Here is a 13,803-nt window from a genome sequence, read left to right as displayed (position 1 = left end):
ACCTGCTAGTAGTAACAGGTGATGTCATTTCCCTGCCCACTCCACTAACATCCCTTTTAGGACTGTTGACACAGATGCTTTTGTGAAGATCCAGGGCCCTGCCACTGAAACCTGAGAAAAGGCAAAGTGGCTCCACTGAAAAGGCAAACATCGTGAGTACCAAACCTTGTGGTGCCTAGCCCAGCAGTTCCAGCTGCCCATTACTTGCCAACAGCTCATAGACATCCCCCATAAGTTCCTTCATGCTTACTCCAATGACTCTGACATCAGATCCCTCCTGCTCTTGAGAGGAATGAGCACTCAGATATACTATTCAAACTCACTAAAGCTGTATTCATTACTTTACAAAAACAAAAAGGGGGAAATGTGGAAATATGGCCGGAGATTAAAATACTTCACTGAGACCTGTGGCAATTGCTGCCATGCATCACATTAACTTTACAAATTCTGGAACTGTGAACTTGCAGCTTGTGTCTGCCTATGGACTTTGGGACTTTGGGACTGTATGCCCTCTCCTTATGCTATTGTGGCAGGAACTGTTAACATTACAAAGAAAAATATTAGAAATGTTTCAAAATCAAATTCATGTAGCCAATGATAAGGATATTTTCTCAGATATGATTTCACATATTACAAAATTTAACCCAGTTAATTGGTGGAAATCACAGAATTTCCTGTCAGCTTTAGGAATAGGGCTAATCATATTTCTTCTGTTGCTCATGATTCTCACCTGTGCCAGACAGTGCTTTTGAAGAAAATTGCAAAGCGTAACAGCCATGGGACATGCAAATAATCTGGTGCTAGCAAAAGCACTTCAATAATTTCCCAAGTCGAAGAGCTTGGCCAGTAGTCAATGATGGGTAAGACTCTCACAGGAGGGCAACCTAAGACAGGCACGGTCATCTTGACAAAAACAAAAAGGGGGAGATGTTGGAAACGGAGGCACAGTGGCCTCTCAAGGAGAGATGTGCTGTCTCCATGCTAGTGCTGTCTCTATGGCTACGTTTGCAAACTAAGGAATGTGGTAATTAAGAGTTCCCAGCAAATGGAATGAAGCTGTTAAAGGCTGAAAGACAAGATGAGCACATACCTTTCGTAGTGAATAGAACACTTAGACTTTGTACCTGGAGATAAGATTTTTTAAAATTCCTTAGACTATGGGTAATGCTGATAGTTAATACGTGTTGCTGCTTGATGACACATAGGCTATGTGTCTATGCTTATTGGCATGTAGGCTACGTATGCCTGCTTCTTGGCACATACACTGGGGTATATAAAGAGCCCCTTGTAAGCAATAAAGTTGTCTGAGGAGTTATTACTCGCAGACCCCCTGATCCCAGCTCTCACATTCTTTCTCTTTGTTTCCTTCTCCCTTTTCTCTTTCTTTCATTCCTGACACCCTTCGGGTTCAAATCTCCAACATCAAATAAATGAATGCCCCTCATCCAAACCATTTGCCCATTCAAGGGAGTAGCCACATACCACAAACACATATGCTGTGACACCAGTAGGAGCTTGAGGTATGAGAAGGGGTAAAATGCAGTAGAAGGAAAGGAAATAAGCAGGAAATCAGAGAAGAGGAAGAAGGTAGAATAGGAAGGTGGAATAGGGAGAGAAAAAAGTACAGAAGGATGAGTGGATTGTTACCTGTCGTTGCATTTGCCCTTTCCTTCAACCTGGTCTGCACTTTCTCAGTTGGCAAGTTTTTGTGTTAATGGCTCATAAATATTTATCACCAACTCCAGACCACCACAAACACTGCACAGCACCCAGGACAACAGTACAAATGGAGACGTTTGTCCAAATATTTAGGAGTTATAAATCAAACTAAATAAAGTGTTAAATAAAATGTGTTCTAGCCAGGGTAGGGCCCCATAAGTCACACACACCCCTCCCCAATTGACACTTGTCTGCCTCTGTGGCTGGGGACTTGGCACTTTGTGCCGGGGTCGCAGACATATAACTCAACAGTGCTCCGTCTGCTCTGGGGACTAACTCTTGCGACACTGGGTAAACATTTCTCCACCTCTCTGGTTTTAGGTGACTGACTCTTGAAACAAAAGATAGCCATGTCTCCGTGCTGTGAAGGTGGTGGATTGTGCTGTTGCTAATGAGACCAGACTCTCCCATGGAAGTACTTAGGGTCAAGGCAAGGACAAGTTAATTTGACGAGTCCCTCTCAGATACCAAGAATGTAATGGATTCTTGCATAATCTATTTTTACACAAGATATTGTGGGATGTACAGTTTCCCAATAAACCCAGTAGTGGTTTTGGAAGATTTAGCATGGAATTCACAGCAATTGCACATGAACTCTGAAGAACCCTTTGCAGCATTAGACAATTCATATTACTTGTAAATACATATATATGAAGTAGGTTGTATACCAACTATAATGCAGATTCTTTATTAGAATCAACAAGGTAATTGAGCCCTAGAATTGTACACATTTTTATAAAATTATTTAATAGACTTTAACTAAATCTCAAAAGATTTTAATACTCAGATACTGTATATTTACATTTTTATTTAAAGATTTGATATTTATCCATTATTTGTATTTTTCATTTTAATAGTTAATTTTGAAATGCATAGAAATTAACTTTTTTAAAACAAACATGAAAAATATTTTAATTTAAAAATTCTACATACTTAAATTTGCATTTTATATAACATATATACAAATTCTGTATAATTGTAAAATTACAATTATACTTTTTAATCCTTATTTAATCCTTTAATACTTTTTAAAAGTAAAATTACAATTTTACTTTTTAATCCTTAGGTTATTACTACATGCAAAACACAAATTATGTGAAATTCTCGATATAACAACTGAAATGAAGGGAAGAAAAATAAATTTTATGGAACAATATGAAATAATTTATGAACTATATCTCTTTATTTATTACCTGTTCAAACAATACCAGGCCATCAAAGAACATCCAGATATCTGCAAGAATAATGAAATTCAGTCATTATATTTTGCCAAAACTTGTCACATAACAACATAATTTTTGAAAAAAAATAAAACATAATTTTTGGGAGCGATCTGTGGCTCAAGCAGTTGAGTGCTCTCCACCCACATGGGAGATCCAGGTTCAGTTCCTGGTGCCTCCTGAAAAAAACCAACAAAATAACAAGCAAAGCAAAAAAAAACAACTCAGCGAAGCTGACATGTCTCAGTGGTTGAACACAAGGTTCCCACATACGAGACTCAGTGGTTGAGCACCAGTTTCCCACACATGAGGTCCTGGGTTCAATGCCCAGACCCAGTACCTCAAAAAAAATTTTTTTTTAAATTTTGTTAGTTTGAACTTTTCTCTGCCAAAGCAGGAGAATTGAACACAATTAGCATTCCTTTAGTTTGATTTGCCAAGCTAATTTTTAAAAAAGATTTTATTTTCTAAAAATTTATGTCAATACCCTGCCCCCCCCCCCCGCATTGTTTGCACTCACTTGTCTGCTCTCTGTGTCTCTTTGTTATGTACTTGTCTTATTTTTAGACATCAGGAACCAAACCTGGGAACTCCCATGTGAGAGGGAGACTCCCAATTGCTTGAACTACCTCTGCTCCCTACTTGTTGTGTCTCTTCATTGCATCATCTCATTGCATCAGCTCATCACACCAGCTTGCTGTCTTGCTCATCTTCTTTAGGGGGCACCAGGAACCAAACCCGGGACCTCCCATATAGTAGGTGGGCACCCAATTGCTTGAGCTAATTTTGAAATATTTAGATATGGTGCATGGGCTCCAGTCATATTCTAGCTCTGGCAAACTTCCAAAAGGGTTGGAGGCTGACTTGAGAGGCATGCTAAATGAATGAACGAATGAACAAATGAATGAGTTTGTTCACAATGGTGCCAGAGTCTGTCATGTCTGCTTACCTCTCCATAGCCTAACTGTTCATTTCCCCTTTTCTTCCTCAGGAGGTCCTCCTGGGGTGAACAGACCAAGCTAAGGTGAACAGGTCCTCTTTCCTAGTCTCCCATAAAATTCTCTTCTAGTAACGGCTGACTAATAAGTGCCAGGCTCTGTTCTAAGAACCTGGTTTACCCAAGTTCCCTCATTTCTCCCTTACAATGGCCTTCATGCCCACTGTACGGATAGGGAAGCCAGGGCACAGGGAACGGGGAGTGGCCTGCCCAGTGTCCCCGGCCGTTAAGCAGCAGAGCCAGGGATGAAATGCCTCTGTCTGGCTCTGGAACACGGGCTCTTACCAAGGACTCTTAGCCTTTCTGTGCCCAGGGCTCTTTTATCAGCCTAAGCTTGTGAACCCTTGTCAGAATAAAGTCCTTAGGTGCATAAAATATAACATAAAGGATTACAAAGGAAACCATAATTGTACTGAAATACAGTTACTAAGTATTTAAAAAACAAACTTGTAATGTTGTAGCATATGGGCTTCTTTGTTAACACAAACCTGTCATAATTTCAGATTAACTGTGAACATGAGTGGTATCTCAAGAGAGCACAACAACTATAACATGATATAGCACCTTTGATTTCCATGGGTGCACAGCCATAGTACTGTACCTATGGCTGTGCTTTGTGAATTTTTATACTCAAAATTGAAGGGACCAGGGAAGCGGACTTGGCCCAATGGATAGTGCGTCCGCCTACCACACGGGAGGTCCAAGGTTCAAACCCAGGGCCTCCTGACCTGTGTGATGAGCTGGCCCACGCGCAGTGCTGATGCACACAAGGAGTGCTGTGCCACGTGGGGCTGCCCCCCACGTAGCGGAGCCCCCCACACAAGGAGTGCACCCCGTAAGAAGAGCCGCCCAGCGTGAAAAAAAGTGCAGCCTGCCCAGGAGTGGTGCCGCCCACACGGAGAGTTGATGCAGCAAGATGATGCAACAAAAAGACACAGATTCCTGATGCCGCAGACAAGAATACAAGCGGACACAGAAGAACACAGGGAATGGACACAGAGAGCAGACAACTGGGGGGGTGGGGGCGGGGAAGGGAAGAGAAATAAATAAAAAATAAATCTTAAAAAAAAAAAATTGAAGGGACCATAGGGCTGGCTGAGGGGTGTTGATTTCATGAGGCTGTGTACCTTGCCAATGGTGTCTGGATGCCCCTGGAGCCCTTGCGAGCACTTCTGTTCACGGCTAGTATGGTCTAGAGAGATCGTTGGGGAAAAAAAATGAAAGGAATGTTATTTTTCAGTTAAAGGTTAGTGAAAATAAAGATGTCATTTTTCCCCATCCAAGTCCACAGACCCTGAATTTTATCTGTGTCCTCTTGGGGATCTGAGGACCCCTGGGTCACAGACCCTGTACTACACCCCTGCCTTTCATGATAAGATAAATGCCTTGTTTTCAAACACCTAAATAGTTTTGGCTCTGGGTACTTGCTCTTAATTCCCAAGAAGCAATTTTCACCTTGATCATTTCTTCTTTGGAAGTCTTACCAAAGGCCTCCATCACTGTATGTTAAAGCAAAAATTCTTTCTACCTCTCCAATTTCTATCCCTCCCCCTCTTCACCAGGCTGACACGTTTTTATGGCATTTCACTCTCTGGACTCCTCTCCTACGAGCACTTCGCCTCTGAATTTAACATGGTTCTATTGATAAATGTTTTCTAATACTTCATAATTACTAATATTTATGGGCTGCTTCCTGTGTTCCAGGCGTTACACTAAGCACCTTAAATATTTTATTTAGCCTCTTAGGAACCCTATGAGGTAAGAACTATTGTCAGTGTTCTAATGTTAAAGAAATAGGTGCTGATGGGGTTTGAGTAACTGAGCCAAGTATCAGTGGCAGCACCTGCGTGCTTTCATCGGCCGGTGTTCTAGCTTTCCCTCTATTAATGCATTTAATCCTCACAGTAACCTTTTGAAATACGTAGGTTCTGTCATGCCTGTTTTATAGATGGGAAACCTGGGGCAAGAGAGTAAGTAACTTGTTCAAGATCACTCAGCTAGCACGAGGCAGGGCTGAGCTTGAACCCAGATGGACTGGTGTAGTGACCATCACAACATACTGCCACCTTTAAGGACTGGAGAAGCCAGGGATGGAGCCCAGGCCTTCTCACTCCAAAGCTACCTTAACATTTGACCAAGAGATATGACTAACTCAGAAGCTACTTGGTGTGCTTCATTCCTGTGAATGAATAAAAAGCTGCGTTGACTCAGCAACCAAGAGTGATACTGTCAATTCAGTGGTTTGAGAGCCAAGTGGGAAACCACACTTGATCTCATCTACGTGAATGATTGCCAAGAAACCGATAATCGGTTTAAACTTTGAAACATGTGAGGAACAGTGATATCTATAGCTTAGTATTAGGCACATTTTGGAGGGAGCTAGGTTAAACTAAAATTTTTTAAAAAGTTTAAGAGCATGTAACCAAAAAATATTAAGCATCTGTATCTTTAAATTCTTCTGGCTAGAGTTAGTTGCCACATTCTACTAAGGGTAAGAAATATTCTTTGGGCTGCAAATGACAGCTGTGATCAAAGCATTGTCACAATAAGCAACATCACTCCAAAGCTTATGAATTTGAACTGCAGGCCAGATTCTGTCTGCAGGTTACAGCTCCCAATCCTAGCATCCATTTTAGCCCTCAGGAAGGAAAGTACTATTAGAATGAACAAATACATAAATTTTTCTGATTATTTAATAAATTCAGTGCCAACTAACACTCAAGTATTTTTTCCTCCAAAAAAAAACAAAACAAGAGAAACATCGGGAGTTGGATTTTGTTTCCTTCTGACCAGTATTATCTATCAAATAATTCTACTCACAAGCCAACCTATTTCTTCATCTACAAAATCTGCCTGCTATTCTTCTGGGTTTCCATTATAATGGAAAATCACTGCATAAACCACTGGATTCCATTAAGATTTTTTTTCAGCTAAATGTCGCCACACTAAGAGGGCTAATGTATATAAATTTTGAATAGTTTAAACATGCTGCAGATTCTGTTACACTCAATAACAAGCAATGTCCAAGTTTCACTACTACTATTATTAAATTCTTCTCTATCCCTTATCAATTCAATAAATTCAATCCAACAAGCATTTATTAGATGTCTAATGCAAGCCTGTGTATGATCTGACATGATCGTTTCATGTCCTACCATGCCCCCTCTAGCCTGAATTCCTTGCTGTTCTTTACTATACCAAAGACACTCCTGCTTCAGAGACTTTACATTTGCTGTTTTCTTGTCTAAAATGGCCTTCCTTCCATTATCTATACCACTTGCTCTCTCATCTTATTCAGGTCTCCTCCTCAAATAAAAAAGCTTTCCTTGACCACTCCCTGAAGGGGCACCCCTCCCCATTATCTCCATCTCCTTTCTCTCCTTTAGTTTACTTCATAGTACATATTAACACCTGGCACACATATTTGCTTGTGTATTTGTTTATTGTTCATGTTCTTCCACTACAATGTAAACTCCAAAAGACAAGACTGCTTTGTTCATTGCTATATCTCTGCTATGCAGAGTAGTGCTGGGCACATGACAGGCACCCCAATAAATAACTCTTCAACGAATTTTGCTGTCTAGTGAGGCAAATACATATAAATAAGGCACTGCCCCAACAGCTTCCACAGCTGAAGGAAAAAGTTTGCATAAATAGGCCACATATCTCATAGACTCTATAACAGAAGGACAAAGTGCTAGGGGAATATAAAGTTCCTGGGAGGTGGGGGTGGGGGGGTGGAGACGCACTGAAAATGGGTTTTGGAAAATGGATAATATGTGGAAAGGCTAATGTGGAAGCTGAGGGCATTCCAGGTAGAGGGAACTCTTAAGCCAAGGCATGAAGGTAGCAAAGCTTAAACTCCTAAGTGGGAAAGGAAAGAAAGGGGTTTACAGGATACAGTTAAAGGACAGGTAGCAGGGAGTCAGAAGTTTTGCTGGATTCACATGCTTGTATAATACTGATTACTCTGCCCACTGAGAGAAATATTGGCTTGGCTTCTGGATCAGTTTTCCAAGAACACTGGAATTTGAAAACACTACTGAAGCAGAATTCCAATAGAGAACTACATCAGGAAATGAGAAGGATCCCAACATTTATTGAGCAATTCCTTTGAGCGTGGTGTTTTACCTAAGATCTCACTAGGCCCTCACCAACCTATGAGCAGTTATTACTATTCACATTTTTACAAATGAAAGTATTTTAGACAACCATTATGGAAAACCTAATCAACTCTTAATCTCACTTTTAAAAACACACCAGTAACAAGTCATGCCAATGTTTTCAGCAAACAACTCGGGAGAAATGAGAAACTAAAAACGCTGCCCAGGCACGGAGCTGTTTCCACGCAGGGCTTTGCGCATCTTCTAGTAAGCCACCGGTGAGGCGATGAGCACCTTGAAGGCCACAGGGATGGGACTCAGATTCTTCAAAGCATCAAAGGCTCCAGGGTTTGGGAACTGGTTAAATGCCGTTCGTCTGAGAATCCATCGGCTTCGGTCACCAAAACGAATCCGGGATGAGGTGTAAAGACATGGATCGTTCGCGGAAGTTCGCGGGGTCGTAGAGCTAAGGTGACCCCAGGGCCGGGAGAGAGTGTGAGTGTGTGTGTGTGTGTGTGTGTGTGGCCGGGAGAGAGTGTCAGAGTGTGTGTGTACAGGCGCGACGGGCCGAGCTATTCACACACGCCCTACCTACAAACGGAAGTGACCTTTCGTGGTTTCCCACGGGCGCTCCTAGCAGCGCCGTGGGCGGGCGGGGACCGGGTCGGGCCGTCTCGGGCCCACAGCGACCTCGCGCCCCGCCCCCTGCGGCCCGGCTCGGCCAATCGCAGAAGCCTCCGGGGGAGCGCTAGGGGCGCGCGCCGCGGCCGCCGGAAGGGGACTTTACGTCACTGGCGGCCGGCCGGCAGGCTTCCGGCTGCCGTCAAGGCGTGGGAGTTGCACGTTCTGGGGGCTTTCGCGCCGGTGGGAGCAGAGGCGAAGCCGTCCCCGGGAACCTTCACAGATCTTGGTGTCAGAATTTCCCGCCGTGCGCCCGCGCTGCCTCAAATGTCAGGGCACGCCCACTCTTCTCTCGTCCCTCCAGCGTAACCTTTCGGGGGCTCCGGAGGGGAAGTTCGCCGTTTCTGCCAGACCCTTCTAGAACGTGCCCGGAATACAGCATTTGTTGGCTGTTAAACCAAACGTTTATTTAATGTCTTATATGTCTTCGTGCCCCATAACTGCAACTTAAATTTCTTCCTTTCAGTGAAGCTAGAAAACAGATGAAAATAATGTTAACTTCTAAACTACACATTTCACGTTCACCATCGGGAAATGAATGAATTAGGAAACAGGACTAAAATAGAGAAATTACAGTTAATAAGTAACAAAGACAAGAAAATGCCAGAGTAATAAGTGCTATAAATAAAAAGGAAACAGTAAGAGGCTGATCTCTTTGCTTTAAAGTAAGATGAGGTGCCAGATATGTGACCTATGGAAAAAGAATAACTTTGCTGCAGTTTCTTTGCTATTTATTGTGATCAGGAAAATTCTGGGGGAGTTGCTTTTTGGAACCAGGATAAGACCTCCCTTGGGTGGCTGTTGCTAAATTATTTCTCCATTATTGGGTTATGAACACCATGAGGCAGAACAGTATCTCCTAGTTAAAAGTCGCAATTGCTTCAGGAAACTGATGATTTTAAGCTCCTTGAAAACAGGGAGAGTCTCTGGGTTTGTACTTGCCACAATACATAAAGATTTCCAAATGTTGAATAAAAAAAGGCAGTGGATAGTATGGGGTCTTCTTGCTTGGAAATGCGACTGAACTAAGATGTCTTCATTGCCAATACTAGAGCAATATTTTTGGTAGTTTAATTTGTTGGCTTTGTTCTGTAAATATGTGATGAGAAATATATGTGAACTACGAAGTTAAGACAGTGTCACGAGAGTTGTTCACTTATTCCTTAGTATATGGTGGTAAAGTATAGAATTTGGCATTAGAATATCTGAATTTGGCCAAGCTCTGTCATGAATTAGCTGCAAGACCTTATACAGTCATTTCTGCCCCCCCGGACCTCAATCTCTGCGTCTCTGAAGTGAAAATTATGAGAATTCCTGCCAGGAAAACAATATGTGATATCTAGTATCGATACATGAGAAATATGTATTAACATAGAGCTAATAGGTTAGTAGTAACATATTGTTGAAATAATTAACATATTGTTTTGAAGATAATTGCCTTGAAGAAATAACAGAGCTGAAAATATTTGTCTCTAGAAGGGTGAAGGCATAAGAAAGACCAAATCAGAGGACTGCTGTTTTTTAATATAAACTTTTTAATGTTGTATCAATTGGCTATTGCTGTGTAACAAAACCTGCATGCTACAGTCTGTCAATTGGCTGTAGTGTCTCTGCTTCAGATTATGTGTTGCACAGGTTGGCTGGGGGAGCTCTGTTCCACATAAATTCATTCTGAAACTCAGGCTGACAGGGGACAAGCAGCTTCCCTAAGGGGCAGATCTTATGGCAATGCTTGGAAAGTACTTGGTAATTAGCCTGACTACCAAGTCAGTACTTTCCAAGTCTTTTTTAGGTCATGTCTGTTAACATTCCATTGGCCAAAACAAGGTCAACCCCAGAATCATGGGGTAGAAAGTACATTCAACCCATGCAGGTGGAAGATGAAAGAGTGAATATTTCTGAAAAAATAAATCCAATCTACAAAAAGTAATATTTGAGTTTTACAACCATTCACAATGTATTAATTTGATGAAAATCTCTGCTGACGCAAGTCCGTCTCAGATCTTGACAGTGATGCAGATGTCCTGTATTAGTCAGCCAAAGGGGTGATGATGCAAAATACCAGAAATGGGTTGGCTTTCATAAAGGGCATTTATTTGGGGTAGGAACTTACAGATACAGGCCATAAGCATAAGTTACTTCCCTCACCAAAGTCTATTTCCATGTGTTGGAGCAAGATGGCTGTCGATATCTGCGAGGGTTCAGGCTTCCTAGGTTCCTCTGGACTCAGTTCCTGTTTTCTCCACAAGGTTAACTGTAGACTATGAGCCTCTCTAGGCTTTGCCTTTCTCCACAAGGTCAGCTGTAGACTATCAGGCGAATGGCTCTGTCTCTTTCCCTGGGACTCCAGCTTAAGACTTCAACATTGAAACACCAACATTATGGGGCTGGGGAGTGGGTTGTATGGGAAACTCTTATGTTATTTAATGTAATGTTCTTTGTGATCTATTAACTTTAATTTTAAAAAGTGTAAAAAAACAAAAACAAAAAACTCCAACATTAAGAACCCTCCAACTCTGTCCTTTGCCATGCCTTTCATGACGTGGCCCAATCAAAGCCCTAATCATAACTCAATCATGCCCAGATATAGACCAGATACAAACATAAACCAATATCTATTTTTTAAATTCATAACCATATCAAACTACTACATGTCCCAACAGTGTTAATCCAGGTATTTAGGCTCTTTTTCTACTTCCCTCCTGCTTTCTCTGCCAAACCACCTGTATTGCCATTTTTACTCTCTTGTAGCTGGCTCAGGCTGCAGGAGGCTACCAGCACTGTTATCTCCTTACCAGAGTTCACTATCGGGAGGGAATCAAAACAGCCTATCTTCCTTTGATTTTCCTTATTTTTTTACCTAAATTTCTCCTTGGTCCTCAAAGCACACATCTGTCCACTTGCCTCTCCTCTGTCTCTTCTATTTTCCATGCTCCTTCACAGCTGGGAAGCAGGGGGTAAAAACAAAACAAAACAAAAAACTGGAAATATACATGTTTTTAACATCTTCATTTGAAACTTTAAAAAACAGTACTGCTTGATTCATATATTATGGGTGGAGTGCTAAGTGGCTCAGCTTCTATGGAGTTATTCAAACGCATTTCACATTGCTGGGAATTTACCTGTCTGTTATAACTACACAAGTAGGATTGGAAATAACCTAAAATTTCTTCAGCAGAGCACTGGTAAAAAAATCTGAACATTCCCACAATGGCATACTATCTGGAAAAAATATATGAGGAAGTCCTTTTTGATATGAAAAGAGCACAGAACAATCTACATAGCTGACCACATTTTTATGTGAGATAGAGGGAAAATAAGAGTATACATTTGTATTTACTTGTACTGTTATAAAAAAATACTGGAAAGTTTCACAAGAAACTATGGTGGTTATTTGTTGGGGATGGATTGGATGGGAACAAGAATGGGAGCCTGTCTTTTCAATGTAACCCTTATCATTTGGTTTGTGAGACTTTAAAAAATAATGTTGGCTCCAACAACTCAACAAAAAGACAAACAACCCAATGAAATGGAAAAGGACCGAATGGACATTTCTCCAAAGAAAATACATAAAATAGCCAGGAAACACATGGGAAGATGCTCAACATCATTAGCCATTAATGAAATGCAAATAAAAATCACAATGAGATACTACTTAGCACCCACTAGACTGGCTATTATTTTAAAAATTGAAAATAAGTGTAGTTTAACATACAGAGATATTGGAACCCTTACATGATTAGTGGGCATGTAAAATGGTACAGCTGCTGTAGGAAAGTCTGGCAGTACCTCTGAAAATTAAACAGAATTACCATTTGACCCAGCAATCTCACTTTTAGATATAACACTAAAGAATTTAAAGCAAAGACTCAACAGATACTTGTACACCAACATCCACAGCAGCGTTATTCACAATAAGGTGGAAGCAACCCAAGGGTACATCAAAGAATGAATGGATAAACAAGATGTGATATATACATACAATAAAATATTATTCAGCCATAAAAAGTATGAAGTTTTGATACATGCTACAGGCTGGATGAACTTGAACATACCACGTCAAGTGAAATAAACCAGACACAAAGGACAAATGTTGTGTGATCCCACTTACATGAAATGCCTATAATAAGCAAATGTTTAGAAACAAAGTAGATTAAGGTTATCAGGTGTGGGAGGGCAATGGGGAGTTAACAGTCAATGAGTAGAGTTTTTTCTGTTTGGGGTGACAAAGTTTTGGTAATGGATGGTGGTGATGGTAGCACAACATTGTGAATGTATTTAACCACCGAACTGTATACCTGAAAGTGGTTAAAATGGGAAATTTAATGTTGTATATAAATTACCACAATAAGAGTTAAAAGAAATAAATCTGAGATTATAATGTAAATAAATTTAATCAATCAAGTACCTACTAAAATTATGTGCTCAGCAGTGCTCTAATCCTGTAAACATAGAAGCCATATTAGAATCTTTAAAAAAACAGCTAGGAGAGATAAACTAATACACATGAAGTTACTGTGTATAAATACATGCTAAAGAGTTGCCAGGAATTGGGCCATCAAACACAAGCAGACCTTGAAAAACAGGTCCTAATTGGTCATAGGTGAAATGGGCAGATGTTCCAGGAAGGATGAACAATGCAAAAGGAGACAGAAGAGCACAGTAAGAAATGTGAGGACAAAGTCTATTTTATAAAAATATATGTCTAAAACAAGCTGCAGGGAAGTGAACTTGGCCTAGTGGATAGGGTGTCTGTCTACCACATGGGAGGTCTGCAGTTCAAACCCCGGGCCTCCTTGACCCGTGTGCAGCTGGCCCATGCACAGTGCTGATGCGTGCAAAGAGTGCCGTGCCACGCAGGGGTGTCCCCCATGTAGGGGAGCCCCATGTGCAAGGAGTGCGCCCCATGAGGAGAGCTGCCCAGCGCGAAAGAAAGTGCAGCCGCCCAGGAATGGCGCCGCACACATGGAGGGCTGACGCAGCAAGATGATGCAACAACAACAACAAAAGAAACAGAGATTTACGTGCTGCTGACAACAGAATTGGACAAAAAAAAGAACACTCAGCAAATGGACACAGAGAG

At 41.3% G+C, this 13,803-nt stretch overlaps 1 protein-coding gene across 2 annotated transcripts in view; it reads right to left on the bottom strand.

Moving 5' to 3' along the window:
* TNFRSF9 (TNF receptor superfamily member 9) overlaps nucleotides 1-8,700 on the bottom strand; it is a 33,955-nt gene extending 25,255 nt beyond the window's left edge. Inside the window, exons 1-3 of one of the 2 annotated variants that reach the window (XM_058304488.1) lie at nucleotides 8,334-8,700; nucleotides 5,064-5,128; nucleotides 2,913-2,953 (exon numbers count right to left, since the gene is read on the bottom strand). In XM_058304488.1, coding sequence (XP_058160471.1) covers nucleotides 2,913-2,945 — 33 coding nt within the window. In that variant the 5' untranslated portion in view covers nucleotides 2,946-2,953; nucleotides 5,064-5,128; nucleotides 8,334-8,700. The remainder of the gene's footprint in view (nucleotides 1-2,912; nucleotides 2,954-5,063; nucleotides 5,129-8,333) is intronic. The other variant, XM_058304490.2, reaches the window with a different exon arrangement.
* Nucleotides 8,701-13,803: the final 5,103 nt, after the last annotated feature.

The sequence above is a fragment of the Dasypus novemcinctus genome, chromosome 9, assembly GCF_030445035.2.
Source record: "Dasypus novemcinctus isolate mDasNov1 chromosome 9, mDasNov1.1.hap2, whole genome shotgun sequence".
Lineage (NCBI taxonomy): Eukaryota > Metazoa > Chordata > Mammalia > Cingulata > Dasypodidae > Dasypus > Dasypus novemcinctus.
Note: the sequence above shows the minus strand (reverse complement) of the source record. Positions and strands in the feature narration are given on the sequence as shown.